General features: G+C 46.3%; 1 protein-coding gene across 1 annotated transcript in view; it reads left to right on the top strand.

Moving 5' to 3' along the window:
- LOC144688590 (retinol dehydrogenase 12) overlaps nucleotides 1-15,140 on the top strand; it is a 46,070-nt gene that overhangs the window by 15,600 nt on the left and 15,330 nt on the right. The window contains exons 3-4 of the mRNA XM_078555350.1: nucleotides 3,939-4,028; nucleotides 12,613-12,804. Of these exons, the coding sequence (XP_078411476.1) occupies nucleotides 3,939-4,028; nucleotides 12,613-12,804 (282 nt within the window). The remainder of the gene's footprint in view (nucleotides 1-3,938; nucleotides 4,029-12,612; nucleotides 12,805-15,140) is intronic.

Genomic DNA, 15,140 nt, shown 5'->3' with positions numbered 1-15,140 from the left:
CTGTCTCACAGACTAGTCAAGCAACAGCCTGACATAGTCATCCTCACGGAATCATATCTTACAGATAATGTCCCAGACACCTCAGCTGATGAATCAGTGCTCCTCCATGTTGAACACCACTTGGAGGAAGCACTGAGGGGGGCAAGGGCACAGAATGTACTCTGGGTGGGGGACTTCAATGTACATCACCAAGAGTGGCTCGGTAGCACTACTGACCGAGCTGGCCGAGTCCTAAAGGACATAGCTGCTAGACTGGGTCTGCGGCAGGTTGTGAGGGAACCAACAAGAGGGAAAAACATACTTGATCTCATCCTCACCAACCTGCCTGCTGCAGATGCATCTGTCCATGACAGTATGGATAAGCGTGATCACCACACAGTCCTTGTGGAGGCCAAATCCCATCTTCACATTGAGGATACCCTCCATCGTGTTGTGTGGCACTACCACCGTGCTGAATGGGATAGATTTTGAACAGATCTAGCAGCTCCAAACTGGGCATCCATGAGGTGCTGTGGGCCATCAGCAGCAGCAGAATTGCATTCAACCACAATCTGTAACCTCATGGCCTGGCATATACCCCACTCTACCATTACCGTCAAGCCAAGGGATCAACTCTGGTTCAATGAAGAGTGCAGAAGGGCATGCCAGGAGCAGCACCAGGCATACCTGAAAATGAGGTGTCAACCTGGTGAAGCTATAACACAGGACTACTTGTGTGCCAAACAACTTAAGCAGCAAGTGATAGACAGGGCTAAGTGATTCCACAACCAACGGAGCAGATCTAAGCTCCACAACGTTGTCACATCCAGTTGTGAATAGTGGTGGACAATTAAACAACTCAATGGAGGAGGAGACTCCACAAATATCCCCATCCTCAATGATGGGGGAGCCCAGCACATCAGTGCAAAAGATAAGGCTGAAGCATTTGCAACATCTTCAGTCAGAAGCGCCGAGTGGATGATCCATCTCAGCCTCCTCTGGAGGTCCCCAGCATCACAGATGCCAATATTCAGCCAATTCGATTCATTCCAAGTCTTGTCAAGAAATGGCTGAAGGCACTGGGAGTTGCAAAAGCAACGGGCCCTGACAATATTCCTGCAATAGTACTGAAGACTTGTGCTGCAGAACTTGCCGCATCTCAAGCCAAGCTGTTCCAGTACAGCTACAACACTGGCATCTATCCGGCCATGTGGAAAATTGCCCAGCTATGTCCTGTACACAAAAAGTAGGACAAATCCAACCCAGCCAATTATCGCCCATCAGTCTAGTCTCGATCATCAGTAAAGCGATAGAAGGGGTCATCAACAGTGTTGTCAAGCGGCACTTGCATAGCAAAAACCTACTCACTGATGCCCAATTTGGATTCTGCCAGGGCAAAGCAGCTCCTGACCTCATTACAGCCTTGGTTCAAACATGGACAAAGAGCTGAACTCCCGAGGTGAGGTGAGAGTGACTGCCCTTGACATCAAGGCAGCATTTGACCGAGTGTGGCATCAAGGAGCCCTAGCAAAACTGGGGTCAATGGGAATCAGGGGGAAAACTCTCCGCTGGTTGGAGTCATACCCAGCACAAAGGAAGATGGTTGTGGTTGTTGGAGGTCAGTCAATCAGTCCCAGGACATCACTGCAGGAGTTCCTCAGGGTAGTGTCCTAGGCCCAACCATCTTCAGCTGCTTCATCAATGACCTTCCTTCCATCATAAGGTCAGAAGTGGAGGTGTTCGCTGATGATTGCACAATGTTCAGCACCATTCGCAACTCCTCAGATACTGAAGCAGTCCATGTCCAAATGCAGCAAGACTTGGACAATAACCAGGTTTGGGCTGACAAATGACAAGTAACATTCGTGCCACACGAGTGCCAGGCAATGACCATCTCCAACAAGAGAGAATCTAACTGTCACCATTTGACATTCAATGTCATTACCATCACTGAATGCCCCACTATCAACATCCTGGGGGTTACCATTGACCAGAAACTGAACTGGACTAGCCATATAAATACTGTGGCTACAAGAACAGGTCAGAGGCTAGGGATTGTGTGGCGAGTAACTCACGCCCTTTTTGTTTTTATTCATTCAAGGCATGTGGGTGTCGCTGGCTAGCCCAGCATTTATTGCCCATCCCTAATTGCCCTTGAGAAGGTGGTAGTGATCGGCCTTCTTGAACCGCTGTGGTCCTTGTGGTGTAGGCACACCCACAGTGCTGTTAGGAAGGGAGTTTCAGGATTTTGACCCAGCGACAGTGAAGGAACGGCTGATATATTTCAAAGTCAGGATGGTGAGTGACTTGGAGGGGAACTTCCAGGTGGTGGTGTTCCTAACTATCTGCTGCCCTTGTCCTTCTCGATGGTAATGGTGGTGGGTTTGGAAAGTGCTGTCTAAGGAGCCTTGATGAATTCCTGCAGCGCATCTTGTAGGTGGTACACACTGCTGCTACTGTGGGTCAGTGATGTGATGTGATGATGTGAGTGAATGTTTGTGGATTCTTTTTGTTTTTTGTTCCTTCACGGGATGTGGGCTTCGCTGGCTAGGCCAGCGATTGCCCATCCCTAGCTGCCCTTGAGATGTGGTGTCAATGAAGCGGGCTGCTTTGTCCTGGATGGTGTCAAGCTTCTTGAGTGTTGTGGGAACTGCACTCATCCAGGCAAGTGGGGAGTATTCCATCACACTCCTGGCTTGTGCCTTGTAGATGGTGGACAGGCTTTGGGGAGACAGGAGGTGAGTTACTCATCACATAATTCCTAGCCTCTGACCTGCTCTTGTAGCCACAGTATTTATATGGCCATTCCAGTTCAGTTTCTGGTCAATGGTGACCCCCAGGATGTTGATAGTGGGGAATTCAGGGATGATAATGCCATTGAATGTCAAGGGGTGATGGTTAGATTCTCTCTTGTTAGAGATAGTCATTATCTTGCTGCATATGGACATGGATTGCTTCAGTATCTGAGGAGTCATGAATGGTGCTGAACATTGTGCAATCATCAGCGAACATCCCCACTTCTGACTTTATGATGGATGGAAGGTCATTGATGAAGCAACTGAAGATGGTTGGGCCTAGGACACTACCCTGAGGAACTCTTGGAGTGATGTCCTAGAGCTGAGATGATTGACCTCCAACAACCACAACCATCTTCCTTTGTGCTAGGCATGACTCCAACCAGTGGAGAGTTTTCCCCCTGATTCCCATTGACTCCAGTTTTGTCAGGTCTCCTTGATGCCACACTCGGTCAAATGTGGCCTTGATATCAAAGGCAGTCATTCTCACCTCACCTTGGGAGTTCAGCTCTTTTGCCCATGTTTGAACCAAGACTATAATGAGGTCAGGAGCTGAGGAATCCTGGGGGGAACCCAAACTGAGCATCAGTGAGCAGGTTAGTGCTAAGCAAGTGCCTCTTGATAGCACTGTTGATGACCCCTTCCATTACTTTACTGATGATTGAGAGTATACTGATGGGGTGGTAATTGGTTGGGTAGGATTTGTCCTGCTTTTTATGTACAGGACATACCTGGGAAATTTTCCACATAGCCGGGTAGATGCCAGTGTTGTAGCTGTACTGGAACAGCTTGGCTAGGGGCACAGCAAGTTCTGGAGCACAAGTCTTCAGGACTATTGTTGGAATATTGTCAGGGCCCATAGCCTTTACAGTATCCAGTGCCTTCAGCCGTTTCTTGATGTCACATGGAGTGAATCGAATTGGCTGAAGACTGGCACCTGTGATGATTGGGACCTCTGGAGGAGGCCGGGCTCACTCCCACTTTGTTCCTGGAGCGATCCTGCACTTTCAGTCTCACCCCTACCCTGCTCTCAATCGGGTCCTAGTCTGAAAACAGCAGTGAAAATGGTCTGCTCTGCGCTTACACAGACTGATTCAACGGGATTTTATGATGGGTAATTGTTCTGGATTTGGATTAATTGCAGCCGACTTCCTTCTCTCTCAGGTTTAAAGGAGATAATCACTTCCGAGGGTTTGGAACTGAGCATTGCCACTAACTACCTGGGCCCATTCCTCCTGACCAACCTGCTGCTCGGTGAGTACTACACTCGTCATTGTTGCTAATACAGATTAACTAGACCAGAAAAATCAAACCAAGCACTGAGCTTGTTTCTGCCTTAAAAGCAGTTCAGAGAAGGTTGACTCAACTGATACCTGGATTGGGGGGATATCTTAGGAAAGGTTGGACAGGTTGAGCATGTATCCATTAGAGTTTAGAAGATTGAGGTGATCTTATTGAAACATGTAAGATCCTGAGGGGACTTGACGGGGTGGATGCTCAGAGGATGTTTCCTCTTGTGGGAGAGACTAGATCCAGGGGACATAGTTTCAAAATAAGGTGTCTCCCATTTAAGACGGAGATGAGGAGAAATTTTTTTCCCTCAGAGGGTCGTGAGCCTGTGGAATTCTCTTCCCCAGAGAGCGGTGGAGGCTGGGTCATTGAATATTTCTAAGGCTGAGGTGGATAGATTCTTGACTAACAATGGAGTCAAAGGTTATTGGGGGTAGGCGGTAATGTGGAGTTCAGGCCACTATCAGATCAGTCATGATCTTGTTGGATAGCAGAGCAGGCTCAAGTGGCCGAATGGCCTATTGCTGATCTTAATTTGTATGTAAATTTGTTCTAGAGGGATAGAATTAGAATGCACAGAACCTATCATCAACTTGTGCAGAACCTTAGCTAAATGTCACATAGAGCAATGTGCACAGTTCATTCACTTCAGGTGTCATGAGGCTATGAGACTTTATTTTGGGAAATATGATTTTTCAACTTTCCACTGACTGGAAATTTAGCAATTTGAACTGAGACAGAGCAAATTGCTGAAAAATGCAAGGCCACATTCCAAGGTGAAGGTGAGAAACCAATAAATCACCCTCAGGGTAGTGTGGAGAGAGAGACATTTCCTATAATCCAGATGCCCATCAAAACTCAGAACTGTCTCAGGAAGAGACATTAACAATGCAAAGTACTGGATATTGAAACATTAGAATATTGAAACAGACCCAGCAAAACCTCTTGAAAATACACAATGGGTGAAGTATTTCAAGGCACGGCTTCCCAGCCACTAGAAAAAGATTACAATTGTCACAGATGGTGTCAAGAATGTCTTCAGCAGAGGAAACAGGCTAAGGGCTACTCTCTCTCCCTCTCTCTCTTTTGGAATAAGCATGTCACCTGGTTCAACAAACCAACTCTACCAAAAACCTACCAGTGAACCGAGATCTTGTAATAACTGCAATATCTTCTACATCTGACCGCATCCAAGGAACCAGCTAACCTAAATTGGCCACAATGTTTAAAATCTATGCCTCAAGGACAAACAAAGGACTCTTAATCTTGTATTCTTTAACTTTTTTAAATTGGACTCTAACTCCCCTTATTTCTGATACGTGTGTGTATGTGTGCAAGTGTGTGTGTGTATGCATGTGTGTGTATGGTTGTGTGTGTGTGCATGCATGTGTGTGTGTATGGTTGTGTGTGTGCATGCATGTGTGTGTGTATGGTTGTGTGTGTGTGTGCATGCATGTGTGTGTGTATGGTTGTGTGTGTGTGTGCATGCATGTGTGTGTGTATGGTTGTGTGTGTGTGTGCATGCATGTGTGTGTATGGTTGTGTGTGTGTGCATGCATGTGTGTGTATAGTTGTGTGTGTGCATGCATGTGTGTGTATGGTTGTGTGTGTGTATGCATGCATGTGTGTGTATGGTTGTGTGTGTGTCGTTGTGTGTGTGTGTATAGTTATGTGTATGTGTATGCATGTGTGTGTGTTTGGTTATGTGTGTGTGTATGCATGTGTGTGTGTTTGGTTATGTGTGTGTGTATGCATGTGTGTGTGTTTGGTTGTGTGTACGTGTATGCATGTGTGTGTGTATGGTTGTGTGTGTGTATTATTGTGTGTGTATGGTGTGTGTGTGTGTATTGTGTGTGTGTGTATTGTGTGTGTGTGTGTGTGTGTGTTTGGTTGTGTGTGTGTGTATGGTGTTGTGTGTGTGTGTATGATGTGTGTGTGTATAGTGTGTGTGTGTATGTGTGTGTGTATGGTTGTGTGTGTGTATTATTGTGTGTGTGTGTTTGGTTGTGTGTGTGTATTATTGTGTGTGTGTGTGTGTATGGTTGTGTGTGTATGGTTGTGTGTGTGTGTATGGCTGTGTGTGTGTGTGTGTGTGTGTGTGTGTGTGCATGCCCAAATGACTGCATTAGGGCCAAATGCTTGAAGTCTCATTTTTATTATTTTTCTCAGGTTTAGTAGTTAATAAATTTGCTCTTTCTTTGACCCAAGAAAACCTTGTTTGATTGGTTCTTTATAGCTCACAGATTAAATAGTTAAATATATTCTGATTTGAAAAAGGCATATCTCATGGGAAAGAAACTTAAACCTTTGTTGTGATCAACTGAGGAGGTTGAATAGAGGGGTGCCAGTTCAACTCTTCTCATCTGGTCTGTACAAAATTGGGGGCTCGTCTGGGATTGTTCCCACAGGCTGGTGAAAGAATTGGAATGGGGAAAGTAAATTGTTCCTTTAAAAGCAGTTCAAAAACTGCTAAAGGCTTTCTTGGGTCTGTAATACTGAAGCACTAAAATGTCCACATTCGATGTTGATGCTTTCGTTGAACAGGTCAAGATAATTGGCAAGAAGTTAAGGGCACCGTCCTTGGAAGAATTGAAAGATGTAGTTAGGCACTTAGGGGTGGAGCTTCACCTGAAAGCTTGAAAAAGGGCAATTTTAAATTGGGTGGCGAAACATCGAGAGGTGGAAATTGAGGGCACTGAAACAGATATATTAGCAACAGAGAAATTAAGATCGCAGCAGCAGAAATTGGAACTGGAATTTGAGGGAAGAGAAAAAGAGAGATAAAGGCAGGAGAGGGAAGAAGAGAGAGAGAGAGAGAGGCAGGAATGTAAGGAGGAGAGAGAATTCTAGGAAAGGGAAAGAGAAATGGAAAGGGAGCTTATATCAAAACAACTCGCGCTGAGAAGGGTGGAACCCCACACTGCCCATTGAAACCACCCCAGGCTCAGACTTAGGGGCTGAGGTCTTCCAATTTTCCCATTTAATCCCTAAGTTTGATGAAGAAGAGGTGGACGGCTTCTTTATTTCCTTTGTGAGGTTAGCACAGCGGTTAAATGGGCCAGCCAATATTGGTCCCTGCTGCCTGCAGAGTAAACTGACAGGAAAAGCAGCTCACGAGGTTTGCCCCCCTCTTCCTGCCTATTGAAAGTGCAGCATGCGCTGAGGCAGAAAAGGGCTATTTTAAGTGTACCAGTTAGTGGCCAGGGGCGTACTGTCAGAGATTCTGTACCCTCAGGAATCGCCCTTACCAGATCAGGCTTAAACCAGCTTATATTTCACCCCTCTCCTGTTTTCACTTAGTTCTGCTGAAGGGTCATGAGGACTCAAAACGTCAACTTTGTTCTTCTCCGCCGATGCTGCCAGACCTGCTGAGTTTTTCCAGGTAATTCTGTTTTTGTTTTGGATTTCCAGCATCCGCAGTTTTTTGTTTTTATCTCTGTGTTTAATTGACTGCCACTTCTCTTCAAGGAATGCCTACCTTGAAGAAGTATTGCTCTTCTCTCCGACAGGATTTCCGTATCTCTTTTTTGCCTTGTTCACCTACATTGCTTTCCATTTCTCTCCTGGTGTTTGACAAGGTGTTTACTAAAACCCGCTTTCACAGCCATATTTCCTTTCTCAGTGACTGTCTCCGTCTCCGACTTACCCCACGTGGATTTCAACTGAAATTCCATCCCTCTTGTTTCGAACCCACCCAGGATTACAGGTATCTCTGGGACATAAAACGTTTCTCGGACTGCTGTTCCCGTCGCATCCTGAGATCCACACTCAGTGCCATGCGCCGCCATATGAACACACTAGACCTCTCCCTCCAGCAGCACCGACACACCCTATTTCAAAGTCCGCGTGCCCCCAGCTTCATTTTATTCTTCGTCTCATCCGACGCCTCAACAAGAAACTTTTTCTCTTTCTCTCAAGTGCAAAGGAACGCAAGCTCCAACAACTCATCGACACCAACACCCATCTAGGACCCTCCACCCCTGCCTGTCCCTCCGTCCCCACCCCATCTTCCAACCCCAGCCCCAGCCGCGTATTCACTATACCCCCTGACCTTGCCCTCTCCGATGCTGAATGTTCAGTGCTCAGCAAAGGGCTTAGTTTCATACCCTTACGCCCTCATCTCAATGAATTTCGGGCTCGGCACGATGCTGAACTCTTCTTCCGCCGCCTTCGCCTCCATGCTCACTTCTTTGGGCAGGAGTCCTCTCCCCGTTCAACGGATCCTTTTACCCACCTCCAATATTCTCCCTCCACCTGGACCCCTCCCTCTGGATTCTTACCTTCTCTTGATCTTTTCATTGAGAACTGTCGGCATGACATTAGCCGTCTCAATTTCTCTGCTCCTCTCACCCATTCTAACCTGTCTCTCTCTGAACCTACTGCACTCGCTTAAACCAGCTTATATTTCACCCCTCTCCTGTTTTTACTTAGTTCTGTTGAAGGGTCATGAGGACTCGAAACGTCAACTTTGTTCTTCTCCGCCGATGCTGCCAGACCTGCTGAGTTTTTCCAGGTAATTCTGTTTTTGCCCTGACCAGACATTACTTTTTATTCGTTTGTGGGATGTTGGCTTTGCTGGTTAGGCCAGCATTTATTCCCAGTCCTAGTTGCCCTTGAATTTGAAAGAAAATACCTGGAATTTGAAAGGTTTAAGCAGCCCACTTTTGATTAGTGGGTGCGGGCACTTAAAATTGAGGCCACCTACAAAAACCCTTGTGAAATAATTCCCCTCCAGGTGTTCTGAAACTTCATTCCCTACCTGATAAGAACTCACATAGAGGGAACAGAGTAACAGAGGCCAGGCAGGCAGCAACACTGGCTGCTGACTATGAGCTAGTCCTCAAACTCTCATCCCAAAGGAGACCCTTCTCCAACCACCCCCCCAGCCAACTGAGAAGGATAGCAGGTGGGAGATTGCTAGGAAACTGAGTACCCATGGGAGAGAATGGACAGCTGGAAACACAGGCGGCGGTGGGGGGGGTGCTCCTCAGGCTAGAAAGGATGGTGCTGGGAAGAGGACTGAGGCCAAGAGGCCTGTGTGTTTTAACTGCCACGAGGCAGGACATCCTCATGCTGATTGCTGGAGGTTAAGGGAGAAACCCGTTGGGGCACAGAAACCACACGCAGAAAATGGGTGTCGGACAGAGAGCACAGCAGTCCCAGGCTCCAGCTCTGACTGTGGCTGCGAATCCCTGTAGACACGTTACTGTGAGTGCAGATGAGTTTAAAATTATCCCTGAGAGTTACAAGGATTTTGTTTCAGAAATGAAGAGTGGCCCCATTTCCCCAGAGCGAGGCGAGTGAGCCGATAGTGATTCTGAGGGATACAGGGGCCCAGCCAAACTCTTCTGCTGGGAAAAGGCATAGCCTTTCCACCAGAGAGTGCAGTCAGTGCCAAGGGGTTGGTAAAGGGGATTGAGGAAGGAAACATGGTTCCAGGTGCACCTGGAGTGCAACCTCGTGTCAAGACCGGTGACCATGGGAGCTGCCATCAATAGGCCTGTGGACGGGTTCGACCTGTTCCTTGGCAATGACCCGGCAGGATCAAAGGTAATATAGCAGCCCCAGTGGTCTCAGAGAAACTGGCCGAGGCCAGGGAGACAGAACAGCTGCAGGAGAAAATACCTGGCATTTTCCCTGACTGTGTGGTAACCAGGTCTATGGCCAGACGAACTCCATCAGAGGAGGCTGAAGTAGTACTGCAGACAGACGACCTTGCTGCCTGGTTATCTGAGATCTTTTTCAAGGAGTTTAGAGGACCCTAAGGAGGTAATAAATAGGTCTTGGCTGGGGCTCAGACCTGGTAATGTGTAATGAGACAGGATTATTTGGCAGATATGGCTCTCAGGGGAATGGCCTATGGGGAGCGGTTAAAAAAGTTAGCTCAGACTGCCAAGAGTAAATCTGAGGCAAAGGCAATCCCTGAATGCTACTACATTAAACATTAGTTGCTGATGAGGAAATAGAGACCCACTCACAGACCTGCAGATGAGCAGTGGACAGTAATCCACCCAGTATGATGCCACCAAGGTACCTTGCTGGCCTCTGGAGAACCATTCAGCAAAGTGCTGGTGGACTGTGTGGGGCCCTTACCGAGAACAAAAAGGGGCTATTGGTACAGGCTTACCATCGTGGATATGGCTACCCACTCCCCATGGGCCATTCCCCTGAGAACCAAAACAAAAATTGCTGGAAAAACTCAGCAGGTTTGACAGCCTCTGCGGAGAGGAACACAGTTAACGTTTCGAGTCCGTATGACTCTTCATCAGAACGAAAGAGAAATGGAAATGTGGTGAAATATGAGCTGTTTAAGGGGTGGGGGGGGTGGGACAGGTGGAGCTGGATAGAGGGCCAGTGATAGGTGGAGACAAAGGAGAGATTTCTTTTCCCACCTATTTCCATTATTATTTTAAAAATTTATTTCCATTCATTGTTTTATCTCCACCTTTTAGCCTATTTCGATCACTTCCCCCCACCCCACCCCCACTAGGGCTATCTGTACCTTGCTCATCCTGCTTTCTACCCTCAATGTCACCATTAGCACATCCTTTAGCTAATATCACCACCGTCAACAACCCTTTGACCTTTTGTCTGTGACATCTTTGGCAATCTCTCCTTTGCCTCCACCTATCACTGGCCCTCTATCCAGCTCCACCTATCCCATCCCCCTTAAACAGCTTATATTTCACCACATTTCCATTTCTCTTTAGTTCTGATGAAGAGTCATACGGACTCGAAACGTTAACTCTGCCTTCCTCTCCGCAGATGCTGTCAGACCTGCTGAGTTTTTCCAGCCAATTTTGTTTTTGTTTCAGATTTCCAGCATCTGCGGTATTTTGCTTTTATCCCCTGACAACCATACCTGCCAAATAATCCTGCCTCATTACACATTACCAGTTCTAAAATAGTCTCCCTCTGGATGGTTCCAGAATGTCTTGTTCGAATAAACCCTCCCGATTGTACTCTATGAACTTGTCCTCAAGGCCAACCTTGCCAGTTTGGTTTTTCCAATCTATATGAAGAGTAAAATCACCCCTAATTAGTGAGGTGTGTTTTTGTTTTTACAAGTTCCCATTATTTTTTAATTTATGCTTTTATGCTTTGTCCTCTGAGCCAGGATTTCCTGGTCATCGGGCAGGCTCGGCAGGATCATGTCCTTTTCACCTGCAGCCAATCAAGGGGTTGGATGAGCAGCGGAAAATTTCAATCAGTTAGTTCATTAAGGGCCTTAATCGGCCGTTTTATTGTGGGCGAGTGCACTGCTGGCTCCTGCGCACGCCCGCTAAACGGAATATCGGGCGAGGGCGCGATGATGTCGGGATGTACTTTCCTGACGCCATTGTCAGAGATTAACCACACCGAGGCATCACAGAAACCCCATTTATTACTTGTGCACAAGGGAGAACAATACAGCGAGAGTTATCGTACCATCTCAAAGCAGAATACACAAACACTTGCTTAAAACTATTTTACAACCAATCAGTAAATTTTGCACATCTCAATTCACCTATTTGCGTACGTTAACTGACCAATCCATGTTTTAGATAATTTCCATTCCTACACAACAGGTGCGGTGCCTACACACTTGGTTATCACAACTTTGATTATATTCAGCCTGAGAAAGAACAACATGGAATGTCTCAGGGCTCATCCTACAACAGTGGTCAGACAAGATGGTATTGTTCTTCAAGGTTGCAGTATTTTTCTCTTAGGCCTAAGCATTTAATTCAATTTCTCCATTAACCCTTTCAGTACTAAGTGGGTTCCCTATTTGTCTAGGCCACCACACCGCCACACATCATTTTACGCTCGTTCGGCTCAGGCACATGCCCGCCCGATGAACATAATATTCTGCTCATGGTGTAGCTACTATTAGGGGGGGCTACTTCCAACAGTGACTTCATTCCTTTGCCATCCGTTATCTCCACTTAAACTGATTCTACATTTTTGTCTCCTGAGCCAAGATCATTTCTCACTACTGCGCCGAGCTCATCCTTTATTAACGGAGCTACCTCATCTGCTTTTCCTTTATTCCTACCCTAGAAGGCTGCGAATCTTCACTTGATGTGTCTATTCAAAACTGAGATCGATGATATCAGAACTGAGAGGTTGTACCTATCACTGCAAGGCTGAACAGACTCGAGCTCTTTAGAGATCTTTAGGATAATGAAAGGGTTTGATAGGACAAAAATAAAGAAAGTATTTCTACTTGTGGGGAAACCAAAACTTGGGGACCTAAATATAAGGTAGTCATTAATAAATACAATAAAAGAATTCAGGAAAAACCTCTTTAGCCAGCGAGTGGAGAGGAGGTGGAACTTGCTACCACATGCAGTCAAATAGCAGAGGTATTTTTCAGGGGAAGCTAAATAAGTACATGAGGGAGAAAGGAATACACAAGTATGTTGATGGGCAAGATTTCAATAGTGGAAGGAGGTTCATGTGGAGCATAAACTCTGGTGTAAGGTGGGACAAATGGCCTGTTTCTGGGCTGTATGGTCTAGGTAATTCTGTGCAGTTCTGTCACAATCTCATTTATAATTTTCAGACCTGATGAAATGTTCTCAGAGCGCCCGGATTGTGAATGTCTCTTCGACGAATCACAGAAGGGGGAAGATCGACTTTAGGCATTTTAAAGGAGAGAACCTGCCAAGATTCCAGGCTGATGCAATGTACAACAACACTAAACTAATGAACGTGCTGTTTACCAGGGAGCTGTGCAATCAGCTCCATCAAACAGGTAGGAAGCGTGTTCGGATAGCTGGGGCTGGAGTGGGTGTGAGGTCTATCAGTAAGGGTCAGTGTTGACATATAGTAGCCATCACTGAGACATGGTTGAGGGAGGGGCAGGATTGGCAGCTCAACATTCCGGGATATAGAATCTTCAGGTGAGACAGGGGAGGGGGTAAAAGAGGAGGAGGTGTTGCATTATTAGTTAAGCAGTCAGTTACTGCAGTAAGGAGAGATGAGATCTTGGAGGGGGCATCGAATGAAGCTTTGTGGGTACAGCTTAGGAATAAAAAAGGGGCAGCCACATTATTAGGTGTTTATTATAGACCCCCAAATAGTCAGCGGGAAATTGAGGAGCAAATATGTGCACAATTTGTGGAGGTGTGTAAAAACAATAACAATAGGGTAATTATATTAGGTGATTTCAACTTTCCCAATATTAATTGGGATAGACATAGTGTTAAGGGCTTGGATGGAGTGGATTTCTTGAAATGTGTACAGGAGAACCTTTTAGGTCAATATGTAGAGGGTCCAACAAGGGACGGCGCAGTGCTGGACCTAATTCTGGGGAATGAAGCCGGACAGGTGGCTGAGGTGGTGGTGGGGGAGCATCTTAGTGATAGCGACCACAATATGGTACAGTTTAAGTTTGTTATAGACAAAGAAATAGACAAGTTGCAAAAAAATGTTTTGGATTGGGGGAGAGTGGATTTTAGTAAAATAAGGCAGGATCTGGCCAAGGTAGACTGGGAACAGTTACTTGTGGGGAAATCTACAGAGGAACAGTGGGGGTGTTCAAAAAGGAAATGGGGAGGGTACAGGCACAACATGTTCCCTCTAGGGTGATAGGAAGGAGTAACAAGCCCAGAGAACCATGGATGACCAGAGATATTCAGGATACGATGAGAAGGAAAAGAGAGGCTTTTAGCAGGTACAAGGGAAGCAAATCAGCGGAGGCATTAGTGGAGTACAGAAAGTGCAGGGTGGAGCTTAAGAAAGCAATTAGGAGAGCAAAGAGGGGATATGAGAAAGCTCTGGCTGGTAAAAGTAGGGAAAATCCCAAGATAATCTATAAGTATATCAATGGGAAGAGGATAACCAGGGAAAGAGTAGGGCCCATAAGGGACCAAGGGGGCAACCTATGGGTGGAGCCAGATGACATCGGTAGAGTGTTGAACGAATACTTCACGTCCGTCTTCACCCAAGGGAATGAGGATGAAGGTATTGAACTCGGGGAGAGAGACTGCGAAGTTCTTAAGCAAATTGATATAGGGAGTGACAAGGTATTGGAGGTGTTGACAGGCTTAAAAGTGGACAAATCTCCAGGTCTGGATGATTTGTGTCCTAGACTGCTGAGGGAGGCAGGAGAGGAGGTCGTAGGGGCTCTGACCCAAATTTTTAATTCCTCTCTGGCCATGGGGGAGGTGCCAGAGGACTGGAGAACAGCTAATGTGGTTCCGCTATTTAAGAAGGGTTGTAGAGATAAGCCAGGGAACTACAGGCCAGTGAGTCTCACGTCAGTGATAGGGAAACTATTGGGGAAAATTCGGAAGAAGAGAATCTATCTCCACTTGGAGAGGCAAGGTTTGATCAGGGATAGTCAGCATGGCTTTGTCAGAGGGAGGTCATGCCTAACAAATTTGATTGAATTTTTTGAGGAGGTGACCAGGTGTGTAGATGAGGGTAGTGTAGTTGATGTAGTTTATATGGATTTCAGCAAAGCCTTTGACAAGGTCCCACATGGGAGACTTATAAAGAAGGCAAATGCACATGGGATACAGGGTAATTTGATAAGGTGGATTCAAAATTGGCTTAGTTGTAGGAGACAGAGGGTGATGACAAAAGGCTGCTTTAGTGACTGGAAGCCAGTGTCCAGTGGCGTACCACAGGGATCTGTGCTCGGTCCCCTATTATTCGTCATTTATTTCAACGACATAGGTGACTATGTGGGGGGTAGGATTAGTAAGTTTGCGGATGACACAAAGATTGGCTGGGTGGTTAACAGTGAGGTTGAGTGTCTTGGGCTACAGGAAGATATAGACGGGATGGTCAAATGGGCAGATAAATGGCAGATGGAATTTAACCCTGAAAAGTGTGAGGTGATACACTTTGGAAGGAGTAATTTGACAAGGAAGTATTCAATGAATGGCATGACACTAGGAAGTTCTGAGGAACAAAGGGACCTTGGCGTGTGTGTGTGTGCATAAATCTCTGAAGGCAGAGGGGCATGTTAGTGGGGTGGTGAAAAAGGATTATGGGACACTTGTCTTTATCAATCGAGGTATGGATTACAAAAGTAGGGAGGTCATGTTGGAGTTGTACAGAACCTTGGTGAGGCCACAGCTG

This window comes from Cetorhinus maximus, chromosome 1, assembly GCF_964194155.1.
Source record: "Cetorhinus maximus chromosome 1, sCetMax3.hap1.1, whole genome shotgun sequence".
Lineage (NCBI taxonomy): Eukaryota > Metazoa > Chordata > Chondrichthyes > Lamniformes > Cetorhinidae > Cetorhinus > Cetorhinus maximus.
Note: the sequence above shows the minus strand (reverse complement) of the source record. Positions and strands in the feature narration are given on the sequence as shown.